Consider the following 26,847-nt stretch of genomic DNA (forward strand, 5'->3'; position numbering starts at 1 on the left):
CCAAAGAATTTAATTTATCCTTCTCTAATTTCACTTACATTCCATTAGGATCCCTAGTATGGCTTTATATGCCCCTTAATAATGGCAAGCAAATAAGCTGTTTAAATAGAAGTCAATTACTCCCAGAGGGTACCTCATAAATCTAAATTCATATGATTTCTAAACTATTCACATATGTTTTAAAACTTTTTTAGTTTTTAATCATCAATTTAGTGTATGAATAGAACCTTTTAATAAACAACAGTGGCACCCCACTCCAGTACTCTTGCCTGGAAAATCCCATGGACGGAGGAGCCTGGTGGGCTGCAGTCCATGCGGTCGCTAAGAGTCAGACATGACTGAGCGACTTCACTTTCACTTTTCACGTTCATGCATTGGAGAAGGAAATGGCAACCCACTCCAGTGTTCTTGCCTGGAGAATCCCAGGGATGGGGGAGCCTGGTGGGCTGCCGTCTGTGGGGTCACACAGAGTCGGACAAGACTGAAGTGACTTAGCAATACAGAAAAAAAAATCCCATTTGACAATCCCCTGTCTCACTATATTCCCTGCAGTTCCATCAAGTTAGTTTCTGAGGACACAGTAGACATCTTTCTGAATTCTAAGTTCCATTCTTGGTTCCATTTATCATGTGAATGTAGGGAAATCATAAACCTCCCTTGTTCAAATAGTTTTGTCATTAAACCTGCCCATGGGTGTGCCTGGGAACATTGATGTTTATTTGTCCCTCTATAATAGTCTTAGCTTGTTTACAGTCTCCTGTGCTACAGACAACATAAAGTTGACTTCTGTATTCTGTAGCTGTTAATATAAAAAAACCCACTTGGCTTTTGCTTATGACTGCTGCCTCAAAACAATGCTACTGCTGCTGCTAAGTCACTTCAGTCATGTCCAACTCTGTGCGACCCCATAGACAGCAGCCCACCAGGCTCCCCCGTCCCTGGGATTCTCCAGGCAAGAACACTGGAGTGGGTTGCCATTTCCTTCTCCAATGCATGAAAGTGAAAAGTGAAAGTAAAGTCGCTCAGTCGTGTCTGACTCTTCACGATCCCATGGACTGCAGCCTACCAGTCTCCTCCATCCATGGGATTTTCCAGGCAAGAGTACTGGAGTGGGGTGCCATTGCCTTCTCCGCAAAACAATGCTACTCACTAATAAATGCCAACTTAGTTCTTTAAAAATGTAAATACTTTGTAACAGAACACTGACTGGCATTCAAAGTGTACATGAATACTACACACCTTACTTGTTGGAAAAAAAGAAAATAACTATAGAAAAGAAGTCAAATTATAAAATAAGTTTTAAATAAAAATTTGGAGGAAATTCTATTTTTAAATTAGTTTCATGGCACTCAACTACTTTGTGTTTAGTTTTACTCATGTTTCCTGGACTTAATAGAAGCTCTGCAACACTGCCTTTGTTAAAAATATTTTTAGACTAATTCTGATTTCCTCAACTACATTTATGTTCAAACATAGTTTTGGAAACTTCACTTTTCTGTTGAAGCTTACAGTTCTTATCGTCATGACCTACCATTTATCAACCAAATTATTGGCCCTCCCCACTTCCTTTACCCACTGGTAATCACCTCTAATTTGTTTTCTAGATCTAGGAGTCCAATAGCAGTAAACAGCATGTCCTTTTCAAGTGCACATGGAGCATTTTCCAGAATAGATCATATGTTAGGCCATAAAACAAGTCTCAATAAATATAAAGGCTTGGAATCATACAAAGTGTGTCTTTCAATCACAATGGAATAAGATTACAATAACAAGAGGAAATGGAAATTTGAGGAATGTGGAAATTAAATAACATTCCCCAATAATAAAAGGAACTGGGTTCCCTGGAGAAATGGTCACTTCTAGGGCAAAGGTAAAGAAAATACCAGATAAGCCTTCAGCATCTTCTAATAGAAGAAAGTAAGACAGTCTCAAAAAATAAAAAGAATAAGGGGGCTTCCCTGGCAGTCCAGTGGGGGTTGGGACACTGTACTTTCACTGCAGGGAGAATGGGTTTGATCCCAGGTCAAAGAACTAGGATCCCACAAGTCAGCAAATAAATAAATAGACTAGGGGTATGTCAAAGGGATACAGAAGCCAACCTGAAAGTGCTCCCAGTGGCCTAAGAAAGAACAATTTGAACAACAAAATAAGTTATGTAGATTATAACCAAAAGTATAAAATTAGTATCTGTGGGTCTATACTGACATATATATAAAGATGAAAGAATGAATGAAAGGAAAAGCTCATAGAATTATTTTTAACTTAAGTTCTTATTTATTTTTGGCTACAATGGGTCTTTGTTGCTGGTCTTGGGCTTTGTCTAGTTGTGACAAGTAGGGGCTCTTCTTCATTGCAGTGTGTGGGCCTCTCATGACGCCAGCCTCTCATCTTGGAGCGTGGACTGTTAAGCCTGCACATTCAGCACATTCAGTGGTTGCAGCTCGCAGACTTAGTCGCCCTGTGGCATTTGGGATCTTAGTTCCCTGACCAGGGATTGAACCCATGTCCCCTGTACTGCAAGGCGGATTTTTAACCACTGGGCCACCAGGGAAGTCCCTAGAATAATTTCAAACAATTTATCTAGCTACTCTCCCTTCCAGGAGATGGAGCTTAAATACCCCTTGAGTGTAAGCTGTACTCAGTGACTTTTTTCCAAAAGAGTAGAGCATCAGTTCAGTCCAGTTCAGTCGCTCAGTCGTGTCCGACTCTTTGCGACCCAATGAATGGCAGCGCCAGGCCTCCCTGTCCATCACCAACTCCTGGAGTTCACTCAAACTCACGTCCATTGAGTCAGTGATGCCATCCAGCCATCTCGTCCTCTGTTGTCCCCTTCTCCTCCTGCCCCCAATCCCTCCCAGCATCAGAGTCTTTTCCAAAGAGTAGAGCATAAGAGGATAAAAAGTAACTTCACAGTGGAGAAATCTGGCAAGTACTGCCTCAGGCAGGTTTGATTAAGGGTAACACCATCAGTGATAAGCCAGGTTGACAGCATCTACCTTGGATATGATGTGATGAAAATGGCACTTTACTTCGGTGGTCTTCCTCCTGAGAACCCATTACTCCTATTTAATCATGGCAAAAACATGAGAGATATCCCAATTGAAGAGTATTCCTCAAAGGAACAGAGAATGCTAAGGAGAATGATGACTAATTAATGTAGTATCCAGGATGGGATCCTGGAACAGAAGGATGTTAGGGAAAAACTAGTGAACCCCATATAAAGTGTGTTCAGTTCAGTTCAGTTCAGTCATTCAGTCGTGTCTGACTCTTTGCGACCGCATGAATCGCAGCATGCCAGGCCTCCCTGTCCATCACCAACTCCCGGAGTTCACTCAGACTCAGGTCCATTGAGTCAGTGATGCCATCCAGCCATCTCATCCTCTGTCATCCCCTTCTCCTCCTGCTCCCAATCCCTCCCAGCATCAGAGTCTTTTCCAATGAGTCAACTCTTCGCATGAGGTGGCCAAAGTACTGGAGTTTCAGCTTCAGCATCATTCCTTCCAAAGAAATCCCATATATCTGAGCAAACTCCTGGAGATATTGTTTTAAAAAAAAAAAAAAAGAAATCCCATATAAAGTGTGTAGTTAATAATAATGAACCAAGCTAGGTTCATTAGTTGTAACAAACACATCATAGTAAATGCAAGATGTTAATAATAGAGGCAACTCAGCAAGGGATACACAGGAACTCTCCATACTATCTGCTTTAAATTAATTAGGTTGTGCTTAGTTGGGCGTGCAGGGCCTTTTTCCTTTTTAGTTGCAGCATGCAGGATCTTTAGTTACAGCATGTGAACTCTTATTGCAGCATGTAGGATCTAGTACCCTGACCAGGGATTGAACCTGGACCCCCTGCATTAGGAGCAGAGTCGGCCATTTTCTGTAGACTGAAACATATGCTGAAATGCTAGATTTTACTAATGCCCTCAAATCAATTTCTACTTTATTAATAGCAATCACATCTGCCTGTGTTGGAAAACAGCAGTATTTACATGTGAGTGAGTGAAAGTCACTCAGTCATGTCCGACTCTTTGTGACACCATGAACTATACAGTCCATGGACCTCTCTAGGCCAGAATAGTGGAGTGGGTAGCCTTTCCCTTCTCCAGGGGATCTTCCCAACCCAGGAATTGAACCCAGGTCTCCCACACTGCAGGTGGATTCTTTACCAGCTGAGCCACCAGGGAAGCCCATTTACATGTGAAATATCACTCAGTCTGTCTACAGATGATTCTTGGTACTCATCTGATTTTACAGATTGCCCTGGAATAATTTTTGCCCCTCCCTCCCACGCAACACAGTGCTTAGGACATTGTACTTTCCAAAATCTTTCTACTAAATTCACTATTGAAGTAAGTTTTACAGGAAGGACCACATTAATGACATAACAGACAAGAAACAGGACAGAAGTGGAATTATCTCAACTACTAATCTCTATATAACAACTCATTTTAGACACTAAGAAACTAAGATTTAGGGGACTTCTTTGGCAGCCCAGTGATTAAGACTCAAAACTCCCAATGTAGGGTGCATTGTGTCTGACTCTTTGTGACTCCATGAACGGTAGCCCACCAGGCTCCTCTCTTCATGGGATTCTCTAGGCAAGAATACTGGAGTGGGTTGCCATTTCCTTCTCATGGATAGGTTCAATCCCTGGTCAAGAAACTGCGATCCCGCAGGTCATATCTTGATGTGGCCACAAACAAACAGCAACAAAAACTGAGTTTCAGGAAAGTTAATTGCCTCAGAATCAAACAGCTGTAGGTAAGTGTGAAATCTTAGGGTTAGAACCTAGGCCCATCTGACTCCCTGGTCATGAAGACAATTCTGTCATTGAATTTCTTTGTAAAGTTTGGAGCATTACTTTATCTTCTGATTCTTCTATTTATTGGTTCAACAAATAATAACTTTGCTGCTGCTGCTAAGTTGCTTCGGTTGTGTCCAACTCTGTGCGACCCCATAGACAGCAGCCCACCAGGCTCCCCTGTCCCTGGGATTTTCCAGGCAAGAACACTGGAGTGGGTTGCCACTTCCTCCTCCAATGCATGAAAGTGAAAAGTGAGTGAAGTCCCTCAGTCGTGTCCGACTCTAGGGACCCCATGGACTGCAGCCTACCAGGCTCCTCCGTCCATGGGATTTTCTAGGCAAAAGTACTGGGGTGGGGTGCCATTGCCTTCTCCGAATAACTTTGCTAGACTGTGGTGAAAATTAGTTAAAGTGCCTTCACCCCCAATATAACCAGTTATTTGTACACTAAGAGGCATATGTATTGATATGTATATAATGAAAACATGTACTTTTAACTACTACTCAGAAGTTTAAAATCATGTGTGGGGAAAGGGAGGGAATGGTCTGATATCTGTACTATGTTCTCTAAGTTATCAATGTGCTTATGGAATAGTAAAAGCAGTATGCTGCTGCTGTTGCTGCTGCTAAGTCACTTCAGTCGTGTCCGACTCTGTATAACAATTTGATTTAAATTCCTTAAGTAGCTATCTTTTGTGGCTGTTTTCCCTGTTCTTCCCAGCAATCCACTGGAACAGAAATAATATTCAACATTTTTAATCATTTTCAAAAAGTAGAGACAGTGTGCTAGACGCCTTTTCCCAATTTGTTTACTTAGTGTATGATTACCCAAATTGGGTGAGACCTCTTGGTTTCCCTCATCCCAGAATAAACACTAACGTGATTTGAAGAAACAAACAAACAAAATATCAAGAATGTCAACTGTGTAATTAAGCTTTGTCTTGAGAAATAATTTTGAATTATTATGGAGAAGATCACTGCTTTCTAAAGACAGTAGATATATTAATATGATATAAATCAAAGAAGAAGCATTTCACAAAACCTTAGTACGACAGATTTAGTGCTCAGAAAGCATTTAGAAACACTCCTAGAAACTTATTTGTGGGTTTGTTGTTTTTAGTTTATTTGCTTTTCCTATAGACAAAGATTATAATCCTGTTTTTATGTTATTTCACAACACGGTAGGGGTATGTGAACAACTATTTTAGACAATTTTTAGTTAATGTGTCTTCCCTCCCCCAGAAGAGTGCAATCTCTTCAATTTCTTTCTTTTTTCAAGCTCTGCATGGAATTTTCCTGTTCTCTTCCTGGTGGTGTAGTCATGATCACATGTCTGTGTCTTGTTTTCCTCTGGGAGTTGTGGGTACTTCTATTTCCTTCTCCTTTTTCATCTTTTCTCTCATTTTGGCCTCTAACAAGATCCTCTCCAGGGTCCCTCTGATAATAGGAAAGCACTGAAATGATGGAAAGGAAGACAAAGAGGAAAAAAACAAAAAACAAACACACCCCAATGCAGCTGGGAGTTCTTAGTTCTAACCATCTCTATGGAAACAATTCCACAGAGACTGCTCTGGAACCAATTCTGTAGGGACCACTGAAGCAGTGGTGAGCCAATTTCACCCAGCCTTAAAGGACTCAACTTGCAGATGGGAATAGTTGATAGACACTTTTTCTTTTGCGAAAAGCATTGAGTTTTAAAGAATCCACCTGCCAACACAGGAGATGTAAGAACTCAGGTTCAATCTCTGGGTCAGGAAAATCCTCTGGAGTAGGAAATGGCAATCCACTCCAGTCTTCTTGCCTGGAAAATTCCATGGACAGAGAAGCCTGGCAGGCTACAGTCCATGGAATCCCAAAGAGTTGGACACGACTGAGCAACTGAGTATGCACAAAATAGGAAGCCAAATAAAAATTGTTTATCCCTATATAATGTATTTTTTAAAAAACTCAAAACATCCTACTTGCTGTAATATAAAAAGGCACAAAGGAATGTATCTGCTAATTTCAAGTCCTTCCTAAGCATTCACGTTGGCAAACAGGAGAGTGCCCAATACAAACAAATTGTAGCCAAAAAAAAACCCCCAAAAAACACTGCAGTTTGGTGATGAAAAGTCATTAGAACGATTTTAGGATTTTGACCCATAGCCATAAAAAATATGTGGAGAAAATGCCAAACTCAGTCAGGCGGTAAACAAATTGAATTCAGGCAAGGGGTAAAAGGGATTACAGAATTCCATTTACCAAATCAGGTTGAAAGTCAGAAAGGATAATGATGTAATTTGAATCCAGAGAAGAATTCCATCTGAAGTAGGACCTTGGAGTCTTTACTAATACAGCAATCATTAGGACAAAAGAGAAAAGAAACCTCCCCCACCCCCAGTGATACCAAGTTTCAGGCCAGTTCAAGTCTCCAGCCAATAAACGGTTAACTGAAGGTCTCCAGAGATGATGGTAACTGCAGAGTTATTTAGGGGAACTAACCTCAATTTGCCTAAATCTATTTTGTTCCCTTAATACATCCCCAGGTAGGTCCATAGTGCTTTTAAGACCCTAGTCCCTGGGGTAAAACCATTTGGGTTTCAATCCTAGCTTCTGTCACTAGGCGTGTGATCTTGGGTATCTTTTTAAATTTCTTTAGAACTTAGGCGTATCATCTGTAAAATGGGGATATTATTTTTAGGGTTATAAAGAGTCAGTGAATTGAGCACAGCACCTAGCTCAAGCAAGCTCTCAATAATCGTGAGCTATCGTTATTACACTATCCGTTTTGCTTTTCTCTCTCTTGTAATGAAGACTACATTTTCCCTTCTCCATTTCTCTGAGGGTTATTTTGAGGGAGTCTCACAAAAGGCAGTAGGACATTATGACCCAGCCAATTCTTACTTCCCTCCACTTGTCTTAAGCAGGTTTGCGGATGTACTGGAGCCACGAAATGGAAGTTTCCATTGTATGACGGTAACTGGCCTTCTTTCTCCACACTACAGACTGCATACTCAGGGAGGAAAAATTATTCTAGCTTGTCTACTGCTAATACTCTTTGCGCCCGATCACCCCACCCTCGACGGGCTTCCCAGTGTCTGTACAAAGTCTCTGACTGAATATTTAAAGCCTAAAACCTAGTTTTGTCCACATTTCCAACCTACAGGAACATCTGCTTTACTCACACTCATTTCCGTCTCTCCCCCGCATTTGATATACGTTCCTTGTTTGCAAGTTAACTTTCACTGATCTCGTTCTTTCGTTTGGTCTTTAACTTGCGCTGATCTCGGTACTAGAACTGCCCTCCACTCTTCTTACAGAAATTCGGCTTTATTTCTTCCCCAAAAAAAGCTGTCACTAGGAACCTTAGTGGTATGAGACCCAGCACAACCAAAAATTATTAGCTGTCACTTGTACAGGCATTTTTGAAGAATGCAAAGCACTATTTGGAAAACAACTCAAAGTCGGGCGACGCAAGCGGTATATGGGTAACTGAAATTACAAAGTGGGAGAGAATAAAACCAAGAGAAAATGCAAAGGAGAAGAGGAAGCGAGGAGAGATTTGCAGGGAAACTTCAGGAACTAACACACCCCGCCCCTAAAGAGGCACACTTTAGGGTGGCTGCGCCGTCAGCGCCAAGGCCAGGGGAAGAGGCCCAGCGCAAATCAGGGCCTGGGTGGTCACTTTCGTATTTTTCCAGCGGAGAAGCCCTACTCTTTTTACTGCATAACGCAAACATGGTGGACAAGAAAAGCCCTCCCCACTTTTGGCAGCCGAACCACGTGAGGCCCCTTCCACCCAGGTGACGCTGGGTAAGGGCGGAGCCTCTACAGAACTTGTTCTCTAATGCTCTGCCGCATCAGGAACTTGTTCGTGATGCGGTAGAGCATCAGAGAACTTTTCCACACCCGGGCACCACGGGTTCCTACAATACGCACGGATAGGCCTATTACTGCCACTTCACATCCTCCTCGAGAGAGCAGAAGGGTTTGCTCCGAGAACTTGATGGGTATATAGTAAGCAGGAAAGGTGGAGTTTGCGACCTCTTTCTCTAAGTTGACTAACCCCGTCTTCTATCCGCCTCTCACCCAACTATTTATCCGACCAACGCGCAAGCGCACTTCTTGCCGCCGGCCCCAAGGAGAGACCGACTCTCCTGTCTCGCGAGAACAACTCTTTTGTCTCGCGAGAGCGGGGCCGGCCGGACTCCCTAGCTCTCGCTCCACCCACTTCTCCTCGCTCGCTCTCTCCCATCCCCCCAAGCCAGTAGCTCTGCTGCGCAGCTCCCTTAGCGGTTGCCACCGCTGGAGACGGTTGGAAGAACCGTTGTGGGAGCTCTACCCGAGGCGGGCGACTTCTACTTCCTCACAGCCAGACCCCGCGAGCACCGGAGTCGGCGCTACTGTCGCCCGACAGGGTATCTGAAGTAAAAGGGGGTAGGTTGGGCTGGTAGTTTCGAGAGCGGAGTCGGGAGAAGGACGGAAGAGCCACTGGGAGGGGGTGGGGCGGCGGAGTGGGGGAAGTGTAGAGGTCGCCACTTGGAGGCAGCCAGGCTGCGCCTCCCAGGCGATCTCCCACTTCCAGGAAGGCGGCCTGTCGGAAGGAGGATTAACTCAGGTGGAATTCAGTGGATGAAGCCGAGCCCCGAAGTGGGGGTCATCCAGCATTTCCCCTCCATTCCCTGCTGGTTTGGCCTCCGCCATTTTGGGTACGGCAGCGCGGCGCCCTCGGCTTCCCGCCCTTCTCCTCTTTCTGCTTTTTGCACCTCAGCTTCAGAAAACTGATTTAGGAGGCCGGTGGGTGGTTAAAGCTTCGCGGAAGGGATGAGGGTGGGAAGGAAGCGAGCAGGGAAAGGCTGGGCACTTGGGTGTGGGGAGGATCTGGGCCGTCGGGCGCGCTCCCGATGGAAATGGCGCCGGATGGGCCTGGCCTTCCACCGAGGCCTCCCTTCCTCCGCAGTCTCTGCTGGGCTACCTGGGCCGGCGGGACTGCGAGCGACTTCTGACGCAGATTCCCAAGATGAGAGAGGCTGGAGCTGGGGGAGGAAAGCCAATGGCGACGAAGGCGCTCAACTCCTAAATCCAGGACAAAGGAGGCAGACGGCCTCCTTTGTAATTCCGCCGCCCGGTGGCGAAGGTTTTTAAGCCAAGCTTGGCTGCCAGGCTAGGAAGTGGCGTACTCTCCCTAGCTCTCCGGTCTCTAGAGCAGCTAGATAAACGAAAAGTCTCCGGGGCGGAATAAAGGACGCTTAGCCGGCCCTTATATTCCACATTTGGAACTTCGAAAAGAGTACGTACTCATTTTCCAAAGGGTTCCCCCCCTCCCCGCCTTCCCATGCTTATCTTAAACTTATTGAAAGACTGTGGGTAATTGTTTTGTAAGCAGAAAAGCGAGTGATTTATCAAACAGGAATTTGAAATGGGCTTATTTCAAATAGATGAACTATGAAAATAGGCATTCTGAACCTTTGAGCGGGGGTGGGATGGGGTAATGGTTTTGTGTAGTTTGGCAAATACTGGGTTAGAATTAAATAGGAGCTTTATTTGGGGGAAACAGTTGTTAAAACACCACCAGTGATGGCAAAACTGTGTATAGGAATTAAGTCTCCAAGGATTGTATTTTGTGCAAAGATTGTAAGGCCATGGAAACAAAACACTTAAAAACACAGTTAGGGTTTATTTTGTTTTGGTAGCTAAGCCTGTTTTCTATTTGGTGTGTAGCATTGTAGTAACATTTTGACCAAGAAAATAAGCCTGCTCAACAGAAAGACAAACAGCAAGTTCAGTCATGTGATGTTGCGATGGTTTTAGTCCTTAGAACATTGGAGAATTGTGTCTGTAATTTTCATTGAAGCCGTACAAAAGGTGTAGGCATGGTTATTTTTACAGCTTTTGAAAAAATACAGTTCGTATTGCTGAAGATTTTCTGTGCTTCTCGTGGACTTTGAAAAGACAGCCCAGTTTCCTATAAATTATCAATAGTATGTGATGTAACAGCTTCCCTGATTGAATTACCCTAGAAACTTTTTTTCTTGCCCTCTTTTTCATCTGCATGGTAATTTGGAAATCCACCTAATTGCCCTAATATTTTTAATAACTGTTCTTACGGTGTTCTTATTTTGGTAAACAAGTGACTGAACTGCAGTGGCTGGTAACATTGTTCTAGAAAAGAAGCCAATCATTTTAGAGGCTTCACTTTAGGTAGTAGTGGTGTCTCTTATTTGTTTTTAAAATTAAGGAGCAAGCACAATGAAAGCGGAATGATGAAAAATTTCCGTGTTAAGTATTTTATCATTTCTTGACCAAATTTTGAGGTTCCTTGTCATTATTTAGCAGCAGTTGGGCTACCGTTTAGAAAGTTACTAATGCATCAAATCCTTATTTTGTGTATTATATTTATGAAGATGGTATATGCCTCTGTGTTACAAAGGAATTTTGTCTCTTGCCTTTGTTGGTCGCCTTTTCTTAACAGCTTTGGGATACAGTTCATATACCATAAGTTTCACCCACTTAAAATCATACAATATGTGGTCTTGTGACTGGCATCCTTCATGTAGCATAATGTTTAGGAAATTATATTTTAAATCTCATATAGAACTGACCAAGATTATCCTAGTATTCCAGCAGCTGGTATTCTAACACTAGGAATTCTTTAAAAAAAATTAGCCCCTGGACATTAGCCATTAGACCCTGTTGCAAAGAAAGGTTGAGATGGATTATCCTGAATAAGTAGTAAATGCTTATTTAGGTAGTTTCTGAGACAGCTTTATTAATGTATAAGAACAAATACTCTATTTTAATGAGTTAGGAATCCATCTTGGTTTTGTTTTCTAAATAGAATTCTAGGTTCAAAACTTTTGAGGAGATAATAGTGAGGCTTTATTGGGTACTCTTCATACACGTGGGATGGAGAGTTGGCTTATAAAATAGTTCGTCTTCCGAATCTGTTTAACTTAGCCCAATTTAAATTGTATTAACAGTCTGGTTTTTTTTTTTTTAATAGACTATTTGTTTTATATAGATCTCATTGGTACAGGCTGATCCAAACATCAAAACTAGTTTCCTTGCTAGTGTTTCTTGCAAAGTGCTAATAATATTTATAGTAAAGATAAGTCAGTTTCCCTCTTTGGGAGGGAAGGAATTTGTTCATGAAACAGTACCTTTACACTGGGGGGAAAAATGTTCTAAATGATATAAAGCCACCACTTCTAAGATCTTTTCACAACAAATTAGATTGACTTTGCAAAGGTCTTAAGTTTTTCATTGGGAGGTTAACAAATGGGGGTTAGATCCTTTGCATTTTTTCCACTTCTGTTGCTAAATTCCCCTTTATAGAAAACGGTTATGTCTTGGGTTGCTGCGTTCTTTTTTGTTTTTGTTTTCCCCTTAAGAAAATTATCAAGATCTCCAAAATGTCTCCTTTTCCCAAAGCCTACTTTCAGGGGGACTAGCTGATTAAATTGTCTAGCTGTTTATGTATCCAAGTAAACCTTTCCAGAGACCCTCCTTTTTTTCCCCCTCTCTCTGCTTTAGACAATTCCTAAAGGTGCTTGAAAATTTAAGCCTCTGTTGACTTTGAAAAAAACTTGTAACAGTCCTTATTTCCTTTCAGGATTCAGGATAGGTTCCAATCCTTTAAGGTTTAGTTATTTTGTTTGTAGCTTATCTCATTAGTTTTACAAGGCCCCTTAGAATCCAGTAACAGTTGCCACCACTAAATGATTACTGTGTTGCAGACTAAGCATGGATTCTTCTGAGTCCAGTGAAGTATAAGTATGACTGCTACATTTTACAGTTGAATGCAGAGGTTAAGTAGTTTGCTTATTAATAAATTAAGTAGCAGTGAGTGACAGACTAGGGATTCAAGCCAAGAGTTTCCTTTGTCTTAAAAGTTCTTCCCAGTTACTTTCGTGCATAAGAGTTAGTTGTAATGTCAGATAAAATCTTGAACATCTGTGTCTAGACTGGCACTTAAGATAGCGAAAAAAGGCAGAGTCGGACTAAGCACACATGTGCAAAGCAAACAAGTACAAAGGTGATTCATATACAGAGGAATTTGCTGAATAGCCACATTTGGATAATTTCTGCATTAGCTTATTTTAAATGCATGGGTTCTAGGGGGAAATTTTTCCTCTTCGCAGATGCTACCCCAAACAGTTGGGTTAATAATTAGATCGTGTGAAATTAAGTATTAATGAATACTGCTTATATGAAATATCCTCAAGCTTAAAGGAATCAAGTGAACAAATTGTTTTGTTTACAGGGGAGGAGGTGGTGAGGGAAAGGTTTGAAATATTCAGGTGAGTAGGATTCCTACAGCTGCATAGAGAAATTTATAAGATCTGGTAAGTTTCTGCAGCTGAAGGACTTCTGCATTAACCTCTTGAAAATGTTTGGGAATTGTAAAAAGAAAGGGTGATTGTCTCAGGATGGGAATTTGGTGGATGAGTTCTTTTGAGGGGGGAAGGAGGGCTGCTTGTACCCTAACTTTTTGAATGTGATTGCATTAATTTAAAAAAAAACACAAAAAACTCAAGTAGTGAGTGAAGTGGTTTTTAATACACTATCTTCAATAATTGCCAAACAGATGGCTTTAAAAAGCTGTTTTTGGGTGCCCTTTTATCTTAGTTTTAAAACTCGGCCTAATTAAGTCAGTAATTTTAAAACTTGCTTTTGGGGAGTGTTTAAATCAGTTTTATAGTTAACAGGACTTTTTTCCCCCTTCGAAAACAATTTGGTATGTTCAGAATTACAGTGCATCTGTTAAGGTTAGACTTTAGTACCATTTTTCCAACATCAATAGGAGTATTCATTGTACTTCTGACTTAGGCTCTTACTGTGAGTGGATGGTGGTACTATATACAACTTCGCAGGTTTTGTGTTTTTTTGTTTTTTGAAGAATTTGTGTAACTATTTCACGTGAATAATAAAACTTGGAAAATGTTAAGGAACATTTGAGACATGAAAAGATTAGAGTTGACATTAAGATGGACAGGGTCAAAAAAGTAGAGTTTGAACACTGATGGTAGAATTATGAAGTTTTCTTAAAATTACAACATTTTAATACTTAGAAATTCAGGATTGGGGGATGGGTTAGGTTTCACTGCCTTTACCCAGTCTTGTCTGCCCTGTAAGAGAAAGGTATTGTACCATTGTATAACCATATGTTACATTTGCTGTTGTGCACCACTGAGAGTTGGTTCTTCAGTACCTCTGGCAAGAGTGTATTTTGATTGACTGCTTTGTGTGCTTGTTTATTTTTTATAGCATTTAAATCAAACGGTATTGAGATGGATTGGGTTATGAAACATAATGGTCCAAATGACGCTAGTGATGGGACAGTACGACTTCGTGGACTGCCATTTGGTTGCAGCAAAGAGGAAATAGTTCAGTTCTTTCAAGGTACCTCTAGTATTAGTCAAAGTTTAGTAGTAGTTTAATTTTATATTTCTATTACTCAGTTTTTAATTTGTAAAACCCATTTGTTTGGGGGACTTTTTGAGTGTATCTGGGTTAATGTATTAAGTTATGAAATGTGCTCCAGTTAATATTCAATACAGAATGTGTAAATATGTAAAACCTAACTAATGTGCAATGAACATAATTGAAAGTAATTATGTATGATGAAATGAATCATGAATTAGCATATGGAGCATAGTTAAATTTTATTTTTTTCCATGTAATATTAGGTGGCCTTTTGTGAGTGTGTATGTAATTTTAAACGACATTGGTCGCAAAAAAACAAATTATATGATCCAGTAATATTTGAAAAGATCTTCCTTTGTATTATGGGGTGATGGGGAAACTAAGCTTTTTTTTTGTTTTGTTTTGTTTAGACTTGTTTTAAATATTTGATTCAGATGGGAATGTTTCAGCCTTTAACACTGTTCCCCTTGATGGGGTTATTTGTCCTTGGGTTAAAGGGTTGGAAATCGTGCCAAATGGGATAACATTGACGATGGACTACCAGGGGAGAAGCACAGGGGAGGCCTTCGTGCAGTTTGCTTCAAAGGAGATAGCAGAAAATGCTCTGGGGAAACACAAGGAAAGAATAGGGCACAGGTGGGGATGGAGAGTTTGGGATGGTGTTAAATTTTTATTTTTGGGGGTTGTGGGTCACTATTGCTTTAATGGGGGGGTAACAGTAACATTTTTCTGGGGTAGTTTAAAAGAATTGATAATTATCTAAATTTAACTTGGAAACTACAGATTTGGGTGGGGAATTAATGCTAATAGTTTGCTTAAATTAAAATTAGATTGTTTCCATTTTTCTGTAGGATGATGTTGATAAATGTTTTTGTATAATCAACTATTTTCTCTAAACATCTATTATATACTAAACAAAAAGAACTTGTATTTTGTGAATTGTTTTCAAATGACTTAATTTGTCTTTTAAAACTTAAATATTAATTATTTAAGTTTGTAGGTATAAAAGAATGTTAACTTTTGGTGTATTTAGGCAATTTTAATTGGGTTATATCTAGATGTAGAAAAACTTACTGCATTTTGCCCAGTATTTTATTTACTCTAATACATTTATGCTGAAACCTGTACCTTAAACCATTTTCAAATAGGTATATTGAGATCTTCAGAAGTAGCAGGAGTGAAATCAAAGGATTTTATGATCCACCAAGAAGATTGCTGGGCCAGCGACCAGGACCATATGATAGACCAATAGGAGGAAGAGGGGGTTATTATGGAGCTGGGCGTGGAAGTATGTATGACAGAATGCGACGAGGAGGTGATGGATATGATGGTGGTATGTGTATCTAATGAACAAAGGTTCTGTTGTCATTTTCTTAATGTTCCTGACACTTTGTCAAGAAATACAGAAATGGCAGTAATTTCAGTACCTACTAGGTTTAATAAATCTGTTCATACAAATGTGGATTCCCATGGGCAGCTATGGGACTTGATTGATGCATGTATTGGCACCTAGTTTACCTACACAAAAATTTTTAAGAGATTGCCATGTTTTGACCTTTTCTGTTTGGCATCAGGATAAAAATTTTTATGTCTAAATGTGTGCTTTTCATACAAGTGTTAACTGCTTTTTTAATATACACTAAAATGGGTGTTGAAAACTTGGTTGGAGGGGTTGCAAACTTGTAACAATATAAGTTAACCATAGTGCTTGTCAGAAGATACATTTTTATAAACTAGATAATAAAAGTTTATCTCTTGAAAGCTTATTCATGTATTTCTCCTTAAATTACACAGGTTATGGAGGTTTTGATGACTATGGTGGCTATAATAATTATGGCTATGGAAATGATGGCTTTGATGACAGAATGAGAGATGGAAGAGGTAAGTATTAAAGATGGTGATTTTTAGTATTTGCTTTACATGCACTTAGTATAGGTGACTTGTATACAAAAATCAACTCAGGCATATTTCAGTGTATTCCTACATAGGGCTTTATATAGATAGATACTTACAGAAAAATTTCCATATGATACTTAGAAAAACTTAAGTGTTAGGATTACTTGGGATGCCGGTGAAAAGTGTGTAAACAGGGAAAGGTGTGTATAGGAAAGAAATAATCTTTGGAAATTTTATTTTTTAGGTATGGGAGGACATGGTTATGGTGGAGCTGGTGATGCAAGTTCGGGTTTTCATGGTGGTCATTTTGTACATATGAGAGGACTGCCTTTTCGTGCAACTGAAAATGATATTGCTAATGTGAGTAATTTTAGTAAGTGGTTTTATATATAATCATAGTGTCTAATTTGAGTATTCTATGTAACAAGTCAGTTCTAGTGGTTTGGTTTGGCTTTCCCAGACTGTGATTAGAAATGAGGAACTAAAAATAATGGTAGTAGATGGCTGCTATTACTGATTTGAAACTGCTTCATTACAAATTGGTTAGAAAATAAGCAAATTTCAGCCCTTGGGGCCAAGTCAATCACTCATTATTTGTTGAGACCCCAATGGCCTACAAAGCTGAGGGTATCTATCATCTAGCCCTTAAAGAAAAATTTTGCCATTGATCTTACTGGGAGCCAACTGGACTAATTTTCAGGTGCTTTGGGGGGTGACTTAAATCTGATTAACTTGCAGTTAGAATTAAATGATATATTTTGGGACCTATGCATATACAGTTGGTAGGTTTATCAGACTCTGTTCTGATTCATAATACCCAATTTCTCTGCATGTCAGTCTCTCGGGTCACTTAATTCAAACAATTTTGAAATACCTTTCTTGGGAGTGGGCCGAGGAAGCTTGCTTTTCTCTCTGAGTGTAGTCAGGAAAATGAGACTTCTTTCCTTAGAGTGTAAACTCTTCTCTAGCTTAAAATACTGTTTAATATCACCTGGGTTATTTTTAAAGATCACTTTGCATTTGTTTTAATAGACTTAAAACCAGTGTGCATGGTAATTGTCTTTCAGTAATCTAAAAAGTAAAATAAGTGTTTTCTTTAGTTCTTCTCACCACTAAATCCAATCCGAGTACATATTGATATTGGAGCTGATGGCAGAGCAACAGGAGAAGCAGATGTAGAGTTTGTGACACATGAAGATGCAGTAGCTGCCATGTCTAAAGATAAAAATAACATGCGTAAGTAGTATAACCCTCTCATTTGTGATTCCTCAAATGTAAGAGGTTCTAGGAGCTTAGTGGTCTGGGACCTGAAACCATGTGGCTGCTAATAAGCTCAGACTTGGCTTTCTGATGGGGCTCTCTATTGAAGAGTTTAACTCAGGCTCTTTATACTTCACCGATTATTAGAGCTTAAGTTACTAAACAGGGAAAATGTTTGTTGCACTTAAGTTTTTATGCCATTTGGAAACATTGATAACTTGGGTGAGTTATTTCTCCATGTCATCAAATTTGTTTTTAAGCCATTAATCTCCACTAGTGATTCCCAAATTTGAGCACACATCAGTCACTTGATACTTAATAAAAATAAGTTGCCCTGTATGCTACCCTCAAGGTGCTAATTCAGTTCTATGAAGGGCCGTGGAATACATATATATCAAGGGAAATTTTTTTTTTTTAATGGGCACACTGGGTCTTTGTTGCTGTGCAAGGGCTCTTAGCTGTGGCAAGCAGGGGCTACTCTCTAGCTGCAGTGTGTGGGCTTCTTATGGTGGCTTCTCTTGTTGCAGAGCACAGGCGCGCGGGTGCTTGGGCCTCAGTAGTTGTAGCTCTTGAGTGCAGGCTTAGTAGCTGTGGCACATGGGCTTAGTTCTGCAGCATGTGGAATCTTCCCAAACCAGGGATTGAAACTGTGTCCCCTGCATTGGCAGGCAGATTCTTAACCACTGAACCACCAGGGAAGTTCTGGAATTATTTTTAAGATGTATACCAGCAGGTTCTAAAATAATGAGTCAGCCCTTTTATAGATAAGGAAACTGAAGCGTAAAACACTTGTAACTAGTTCAAGCTTGAACAGTTTAAACGAACGTTAGATTTTAGTTGTATCGTCACTCCACTAGGAATTTGCAAGCATTCTTTTTCACATTAATGTTAGTCAATCTTTCTGCACTTATTTATAAATTTTATTCAACATTCTTTTTTCACCTGTTACTCAAAAGAACATCGATACATCGAACTTTTCTTGAATTCAACTCCTGGAGGCGGCTCTGGAATGGGAGGTTCTGGAATGGGAGGCTACGGCAGAGATGGAATGGGTATGTAAAGCTTTTTAAATATTAAGCCGAGTTAGACACTTAGCAAATCAATCTCAAACTTTTTTTTTTTTTTAAAAGATAATCAGGGAGGCTATGGATCTGTTGGAAGAATGGGAATGGGGAACAATTACAGTGGAGGATATGGTACTCCTGATGGCTTGGGTGGTTACGGTGAGTGTCTTTTACTCTGGTTCAGTTTGAGTCCCCATATGCGGTGCAGTTTAAAGTTCATATATTGTTCCTTTTTTTTAATTGAAGTATAGTTGATTTACAGTATTGTTTATATTTTTTAATAACTTATGCATTTGTATCCTCTACTAAACGGTTCTTAATGTCTTTTTTCCTAAGGCCGTGGTGGTGGAGGCAGTGGCGGTTATTATGGGCAAGGTGGCATGAGTGGAGGTGGATGGCGTGGGATGTACTAAAAGCATAACCACACATACAAAAGTCCTGACAACAGCATCTGGTCTACTAGACTTTCTTACAGAATTACTTTCTTTTGTATTTTAAGAACTTTATAATGACTGAAGGAATGTGTTTTCAAAATATTATTTGGTAAAGCAACAGATTGTGATGGGAAAATCTGTTTTCTGTAGGTTTTATTTGTTGCATACTTTGACTTAAAAAAAATAAATTTTTATATTCAAACCACTGATGTTGATACTTTTTATATAGTTACTCCTGAGGATGTGCTGCTTTCATAAGATTTGGGTTGGTGTATTTTACTATTAGCTCTACACGAAGTAGTTTAATCTTAAGAGGACAATGGTTCACCTCTGCATAAACTACAAATCTTAATAAGCAGACATCTGGAATAGAGCTTGGAGAATAATTAGTGTTACTTTTTAATTTCTCCTGGACAACACTGTAAATATAAAACCTAAAGATGAGTTTAGGTAACTTCAGGAGTATAAATTGGCTAATTCTATATTTTCAGACATTTATCTGGCATAGCTCTGAAATGTTAAAAATCCAGGAGGTATCTGGACTTAATGTATATTCATAATTGTGTTACCTGCAGATGGAAGTGTTGGAAGTTTAGATTCTAGCTCTAGACTTTAGAAGAAATCCCCTCAGCACTTGACTGAAGTACCAAAAAAATGTTTCCCAAAAGTGATAGTTGTAAGTTCTCAAAATGTCTTAGATTAGGTTAAGGTTCTCGGTGACAAGAGATTCACTACAAGTACAAAGGTATTTACCGTGGAGTATAATTCTCACAGGTGTATTCCGTTTCCAGCCAAATAGTTAAAGCATATGGCTTTTAAACTAACTGTATAGATGACTACTTTTTAAAAATGTAAGACACAAGTCTGTGTCTTGAGAGTGTTGAGATTGGATTCTGCATCTAATTTGTTTCGAGTTTTAGAGCCATTGTATTTAATAATTTTATGTAGCAAGGAAAAAAGGTGCTTTATTTTTAATCCCTTTGATCAATATGGCTTTTCTTCCAAATTGGCTAATGGATCAAAATGAAACCTGTCAATGTGAATTTAGTTATTGAACTTGTTACTTGTTTTTGCTAGAAATGTTATTAATGTAATAAATATCAGTATGGGAGATGAGTATGGCGTCTGTCCTAGAATGCTTTGTTGTCAGTTAATGATTAGAAACCAAATTGGTAGAAGGTACTATATCTAATTGAATATTAGACAAAGTGACAAAGGAATAATTGCTGCTGCTGTTAAAGAAGGCAGCTTGGTAGCATAAGTGGAACCTATCAACTGGAGCAATGATTCATCTTACTGCCTGTACTCACTCCCTTAATTACTAGGCTCACACCACTTTTCTAAAACAGGCTTAATTTTTCAGGTGTTTTATTTGTCATATAAAATTCACATTTTAGAGAAGTGTGAATATGAGAATTAACAATCACAATTCCTTGGCACCATGATAGCATTAGGTTACTACTAGATGAGGGTGTAACAGTACACAAAGTGCACAAAATACACAGTTCTATTACATGAAATCCAAAATTAGATTATGGTTTTTAGATACAAGTCAAAACAAAATGGAGCAAGTTTCAGTATTTTCTTAGAAAAAGCCTGCCTGCAAAAGACCCAAATCAATGGCAATAACATGAGTGGTGAAGAATTTAAATTGGGACTAAAAATCATGGTTTATTTGTTGAATGAAACCAGGGTTGGTATTTAAGAGAATCACATTTTAAAGTTTAAGCACAATAATAAAAAACAGCACTTGAAATTTTTCATTTTTGCTTATTCTCGTCATAAAAATGTTAACCCATCCCATCAGTACAAAACAGTTCAAAGAATATAATTCATGTTTCAAATACTCCTATCAGAGCATTAAAGACCACCTATAAATCTGTATGTCCATTCTGATTGAAGACTAAAAACTGGATTATGGAAAAGAAATCTGAAAGTAAAACAGTGGTTTCATACTTGGGCAACTTAGAAAATTAATTTTAAACCTCAACAGAAGTATGTACTCAGGATAACGATCCTGTAGAATAAGCAGTGCTATCTTAGTGGGGAGGGAGTAGCCATGCTTTATTTAGTAGTGCTCTTAGGAGTAATGTGGATACCAATAATGGCATGTTTAAAAGGTACAAACTCAAAAGTGCATGACTTAAGACTTAAAAAAGTAGAACCCCAAGTGGTGATGCTGTTGAAACGGTTAATTATACAAGGGTAGTTTTAAAGATTAATTAAATTCTTGGTATGCTATAAACTATTAACAGGGATTAGTGTTTACTGACTTTATGCTTGAAATAGTTCAAGTATATATGTAATGGCAGGGCTCTAGGTCCTGGCTTGGAGGTGCTAATAAATGGTATTTTACTCTACTGTAGTAGACTGCCACAGTGTAATGCTTCCTAAAAGTTACTGGGCTGGAAAGGTAATACAGAACTTTTTTTACTCAAACCTGTCATAATCAAAGGCAAAGTTTAACTGTATTTTAGATTTGTCCTTAAATGCTAAGGGAAAATCAGGAGCCTATAATCCTGGCTATTACATTTTTTTCTAGGAAAATTTATGTTTTGACATTTTTTTGGCCATGCCCATGTGGTATGCAGGATCTTAATCCAGGGATCCATCCTGTGCCCCCTTGCAGTGCAAGTGTGGAGTCTTTACTAGACTGCCAGAGCAGTTCCTATGTTTTGACTTTTAAAGGTGTGAGTCCCCCCTAAGAAATGGATATAACTTTTCAAAGTATTTGGAGACAAAGTAATACCTCTTTAAACCACTATATCTGAAAGTTCAGCAAAATACCACATTGACTATAGAGAAGGAAGGCATTTTCTAATGCAAAATGGGCAGAGGAGGGGAAGCAGATAAATACAGTTGACACTTTACCAAGGTAATGAAAAACCTGTTGAAATAGTAATACTAAAATGTGCATTTCCAGTCGTTCTTGGAACTGTGAGTCTTTAAAGTGCATTAAGAAAAAATTACAGGCACCATCAAATATCAATTTGACAATCTGGAGAAGAATAATCTGAAACTATTTTTCAGAAGGCCTTTGCAAAATAAGGCAAACATGTAGGCTATGCTCTCTGGCCTCTCCATGGCACTAAGAAAAGAGTTACATAATAACTACTCAGACAGCATCTGTACCAGTTTTACTTTCACATATTCAACTCACAGGGATTCTTAATGTATAATTTGAGATTTTCTTTGCCATTTTTATTCAAAAATAACAGGGCATGCTTTAAAGTAACCGTAGCCTAATTCCTGACTGTAGTTATCATGTAACTCTTTTCTTAATGCCATAAAGAGGCCAGAGAGCATAGCCTACATGTTTGCCTTATTTTGTAAAGTGAAGTTGCTCAGTTGTGTCTGAGGGTTGCAAAGCGTCGGACACGACTGAGCGACTTCAGTTTACAAAATAAGGCAAACATGTAGGCTATGCTCTCTGGCCTCTCCATGGCATTAAGAAAAGAGTTACATGATAACTACAGTCAGGAATTAGGCTAAGGTTACTTTTAAAGCATGCCCTGTTATTTGAATAAAAATGGCAAAGGAAATCTCATACATTAAGAGTTCCTGTGAGTTGAATATGTGAAAGTAAAACTGGTACAGATGCTGTCTGAAAGCTGCTTAAGGGCTGTCTGAATACATTGTACACACGTTCATATGTAACATTCATCATTCATTGTAGGTACTTTTCATACATTAGTTCTGGAATATTATGGCAAGTTAGATGAGCATCTTTGAATTAGCAATGCGTGACAGGAATCACAAACCCGTACTGGCTTCGGTGAAGAAGGCAAAGGCAGTTCGTTGTCAGAACAGGCATTACAGAAAATTTCCCCACAATTTCTACAGTGGTGCTATTAAATGGAAAAATCAGAGGAAAAAAAATGAGTAAAATTAGCCATATTTGCACCAAAACTTTTGGACTCACTTCCTGTTCTCCCTTACCTTTCTCTTAGACAGTGAGAATTCCTTTTCACAAAGTTTACAATGTGTTGCTTCTTTGTCTTTCAACCAAACCAGTCCCTGATAGAGGAAAAATATAATTATTAATGCTCAAATTAGTACTAAAAGATACATGAAAACATTTCTGACCAAGAGCATTTTATAGGAATATGCATATAGATAAACCAAAAATCAGTCCTCCTTTTTTTTTGACAGATTTTCAGACCAAGAGCATTTTATAGGAATATGCATATAGATAAACCAAAAATCAGTCCTCCTTTTTTTTTTGACAGATTTATTGAAACAGTTGTAGGTGAAACAAATGTGGAATTTCCTTCAAAATAATCTGGGTGAGGAAAAAGGGACATGCTTATATAAATAAGCAAGATTGACCATGTATTGATAAATAGTGAAACTGGATGATGGTTCATTTTACTCTTTACAACTGAATACTAGAACATTTCATGACAAATGTTTTTAACAAAAATCCACTATGGATAGTAACTAAAGAAAGAATCTTAATGTCTAGTCCAAAAACACTTAAAGATAAGTTTTCACTGTGAAATACATGAGTTTGGCATTATGTATGTATTATACACAACTAATCCACAAAATTTGAAGAGAATTTGTAAATCAAATGATTGAGTTCTTTAGGTAAGACTTCACCTTAAATTCAGTTCTACAGTGCTATAAATTTCCCTTCTGTAACTCACAAATTTAACAGATACTCTGTAAACTTTTATAGCAAATGTAAGTAGTCTTAATTAAACAGGTAGAAATTAACTTGATACCTAAAATTTCTAACTAACTAGACTCATTCTTAACCAACCAAGATCTTGGCTAGGAAAAGCATTTTTCCCCCTATGAAAGCAACTTTGTTAGGTGGTTCCCATTTTATAATGAGAAGACGTAAGTTTGAAAGAAGTCCTGTATTTCTGATTAATCTCATCACATGTCCCTTTTGGAAACAGCCCAGACTAAGCTACACTGCTGCTGCTGCTTCCACAGAACCAAGTATATCTGACTCTTAAGTATATCTGATTCTAACTTGGAAGAGGGAGCGAGCAAAATAGGACCTACACCAGCTAACGAGAGAACAATCTTACAAGCGGAAAAACCCACAGACATTCTCAAAAGCCTGAGTTTTCTTGAAAGCGTCTTCTACCTGACAGCATAATTCTTGGAAGAAACTAAGATGAAAAGAGAGTAAGCATTCAGGGATCAAGACTGCAAGGTTAATTTCACAGTCTTATAGCAGAGGTAAGACAAATGGTATTGGGTTACTGCACTTCAGGCACTCTTAAGGCTTCTTAGAACACAGGATTGTAAGAAGTGAAGATATAAAAACAAAAAAAACCCTAGACAGCTCCCATCAGATACAGAGACTGACCAGCAGAATCACATGATTTGAATCATGGAATTATTTTTTTTAAAGCAAGATGAGGCCTTGAAGATAATTCAGTCTAACTTGGAACACCATAAAAAGCAAAGTGATTTGCCAAATGTCCCAAAGTCACATAGTGCAAGCAACTTTGCTGCCCAGCTATGTTTGTAAGGACGAGAGCCTGACATGAAGCAGATTTCCAAACACCATCATTTGGTTCAAAAGTAAGTAACGTTCTGACATCAGGGTTGAGCTTCCAACTTTATTTCCAGACTTATGAACTTACCTTGCACCTCTCAAGGAGAAAAGCTGTACAATGTAGGGTAACCCTAGTGCATTAGCTAGAAGGGACCTCAGAACAGCACCCTCAAGCTTTCATTTTACAGATTAAAAAAAACTTGAGATCCAGGGAGCTGAATTGCTTCCTCAACAAAACAAAGCTGTTTACAAGCAGAGCCAAAACTAAAGGGGGCAAGCTACTGCTCTGCAAACAAATGGCTATTTTTCTCTGCCCTTGGCATTCCAGAATGTCAGCTACTCAGGTTAAATCCTCCAAACGGTATTAAGGATCCTTCTCTGAACAAAGTCAACTGCTCCAGAGAGAAGTAGATACCAACACTGGGAGAAGATACCCAACAGACTGGAAGTTGACAGATTTCTCTTTGGTCAAGGCCTCCCTGTCTATTACAACACATCCCCACCCACCTAACCAACAAACACCAGGCTTCCAAGATTTTTTGTGCCTTTCATCAAAACTGGGAGATTTTCTAACATTTGAGGAATGATTTGGGCATGAAGTACTCCAGCCAAATAAACAGAAGAAAATATTCAGAGGAAACAGAATGGCAGCAATAAAAGAAAACATTAAAGAAATTATAATGGAATATCCTCAGAGATAAAACAAGATGTTATTTTAAAAAGGAAAAATGAGCAAATAGGAGCCTGCTGAATATTAAAAATATAGTAACAGAAATAAGTCTCACAGAAGGTGGAAACTTTAGGTTTAATTTCCAGTTTATAGGCTTAAATAAGGGGATAGAGGAAAAAATACTATTTAGAAGAAATCAGATAAAATCCAAAACATAAGAAACTGCAATAGCTGGTTTACAATAGACCCATTGTAAGAAATAGACCCATTGTAAGACAACAGACCCATCAACTGGACAATAGTAAGCACCAAAAAAAAAGTCATATATAAATCCATTTTCATACACATAAAAATGGAAATCTAGATAATGTAGGCTAGATATGAACAATAAAACTGTTAGAAAAACATAATGATTAACAAAAACAGTAGACTGTTACTGTAGGGAAGGGAATGCAATCAGGGAGCACACATGTTCTACCACAAGCTAAAACAGTATGCTAGCATTTTTAACTTGTACTGTACGTGTCCTCTTGTATATATGATATATATTTCACAGTGAAAAATTTTTACAAAAGAGCTTAAAAAATGACAGTTGGGCAAACATCCCTACGTATCTCCTAAAAAAGTGTGAGAGCAGAATAAAGGCATACAGATTCATAAAATCTTTTATTATTCATTCACCATTTTCTAGGAGGCTATTGAAGGAAGCATTGCCCAGTAGGAATTCCATGTTGATCAAGTGGTTAGGATTCCATGCTCTCACTGCCAAAGACCCAGGTTTGATGCCTAGCTGGCTAACTATTTATAAAAAAGTCCCACAAGCTGTGTGGCACGGCGAAAAAAAAAGCATTGAAAGAATGAATGACAACAAAGGGAAATGCCAGGACAAGAGTGACCAGACCAGACAGGAGCAATAAAGCAGAGAACTTCAATAAGTATGACTCTGATAGAAAAAGAAAGAACTGATTCCTTAATTCATTTTTACCATGTGAAAAACTTCTATTAAAAAGCATTTAATAGAAGTGTTTGTGGAGAAGGCAATGGTACCCCATTCCACTAGTACTCTTGCCTGGAAAATCCCATGGACGGAGGACCCTGGTGGGCCGCAGTCCATGGGGTCGCTAAGAGTCGGACACGACTGAGCGACTTCAATTTCACTTTTCACTTTCATGCATTGGAGAAGGAAATGGCAACCCATTCCAGTGTTCTTGCCTGGAGAATCCCAGGGACGGGGGAGCCTGGTGGGCTGCCGTCTGTGGGGTCGCACAGAGTCGGACACGACTGAAGCGACTTAGCAGCAGCAGAAGTGTTTGAAGGTATAAGAAAACTCTGATTCTCAAATACAACTAAAAAAGGCAGGGGGGGTAAATATTAGCTCTAGAGGAAATGAAAAGTTGTTCAAGAAAAAAAATACAACTGCAATATATAATACTACCTGCCCCAGCAAGGAACAGTATTTAAATACTCATAATAAAGAATATACAGTAATATTATTTCACAAAAACTTTTACTTAACTACAGGAGAAGAACAGTGAAGAGTAGACAGACCAGGGGGAGAGTTAGCAAAACTCCTCATCCATCATGTTAATGAGGCAATACACAGGTCTGCATAATACTTAAGAAATAGGGAAATGCTAGAAGAAACAACTAAAAAGAATTAAAAGTAGCTCCCTAATGGTGGCAAAAGCTGGAATGGATAAGGGACAAGAAGGGGAAAAACAAAAGACTGCTTCCCTTTTTTTCTTTTTTTTAAGTCTTCGTAGTATGTAGTACAATTTGACTTTTTAAATGACT

The 26,847-nt window shown here is 38.9% G+C and overlaps 3 protein-coding genes across 20 annotated transcripts in view; 1 reads left to right on the forward strand and 2 right to left on the reverse strand.

Moving 5' to 3' along the window:
• Positions 1-8,809, reverse strand: part of PBLD (phenazine biosynthesis like protein domain containing) — a 35,381-nt gene extending 26,572 nt beyond the window's left edge. For all 3 annotated transcript variants that reach the window (XM_027530560.1, XM_027530559.1, XM_027530557.1), the window contains exon 1: positions 8,725-8,809. The gene's annotated coding sequence lies outside the window, so the exon portion shown is untranslated. The remainder of the gene's footprint in view (positions 1-8,724) is intronic.
• HNRNPH3 (heterogeneous nuclear ribonucleoprotein H3) lies at positions 5,913-19,981 on the forward strand. Of its 11 annotated transcripts, XM_027530547.1 has the most exons (11): positions 9,062-9,222; positions 9,371-9,494; positions 14,053-14,187; positions 14,709-14,847; positions 15,360-15,544; positions 16,006-16,092; positions 16,352-16,467; positions 17,208-17,343; positions 18,324-18,419; positions 18,498-18,590; positions 18,768-19,071. In XM_027530547.1, exons 3-11 carry the CDS (start codon positions 14,076-14,078, stop codon positions 18,842-18,844), a joined length of 1,041 nt encoding a protein of 346 aa, XP_027386348.1. In that variant the 5' UTR covers positions 9,062-9,222; positions 9,371-9,494; positions 14,053-14,075; the 3' UTR covers positions 18,845-19,071. The 11 variants fall into 11 exon arrangements, with proteins under 11 accessions (XP_027386352.1, XP_027386347.1, XP_027386351.1 ...); XM_027530546.1 differs by lacking the exon at positions 9,371-9,494 and having other exon boundaries at positions 9,025-9,222; positions 18,768-19,976; XM_027530550.1 differs by lacking the exon at positions 9,371-9,494 and having other exon boundaries at positions 9,034-9,222; positions 15,360-15,499; positions 18,768-19,981.
• Positions 19,982-20,216: 235 nt separating this feature from the next.
• Positions 20,217-26,847, reverse strand: part of RUFY2 (RUN and FYVE domain containing 2) — a 44,954-nt gene continuing 38,323 nt past the window's right edge. For all 6 annotated transcript variants that reach the window (XM_027530542.1, XM_027530539.1, XM_027530538.1 and 3 more), the window contains 2 exons: positions 22,805-22,882; positions 20,217-22,713 (listed from right to left, as the gene is read on the reverse strand). In XM_027530542.1, coding sequence (XP_027386343.1) covers positions 22,570-22,713; positions 22,805-22,882 — 222 coding nt within the window. In that variant the 3' untranslated portion in view covers positions 20,217-22,569. The remainder of the gene's footprint in view (positions 22,714-22,804; positions 22,883-26,847) is intronic.

The sequence above is a fragment of the Bos indicus x Bos taurus genome, chromosome 28 (genome assembly GCF_003369695.1).
Source record: "Bos indicus x Bos taurus breed Angus x Brahman F1 hybrid chromosome 28, Bos_hybrid_MaternalHap_v2.0, whole genome shotgun sequence".
NCBI lineage: Eukaryota > Metazoa > Chordata > Mammalia > Artiodactyla > Bovidae > Bos > Bos indicus x Bos taurus.

What these genes read in the sequence shown, in the direction of transcription:
- HNRNPH3 (XM_027530546.1), top strand. Translation starts at nt 14,076, where the DNA reads ATGGATTGGGTTATGAAACATAATGGTCCAAATGACGCTAGTGATGGG. An exon ending in TAAAGATAAAAATAACATGC is followed by an intron (nt 17,344 to 18,323) that starts GTAAGTAGTATA and finishes GTTACTCAAAAG; the next exon opens with AACATCGATACATCGAACTT. An exon ending in TGATGGCTTGGGTGGTTACG is followed by an intron (nt 18,591 to 18,767) that starts GTGAGTGTCTTT and finishes TTTTTTCCTAAG; the next exon opens with GCCGTGGTGGTGGAGGCAGT.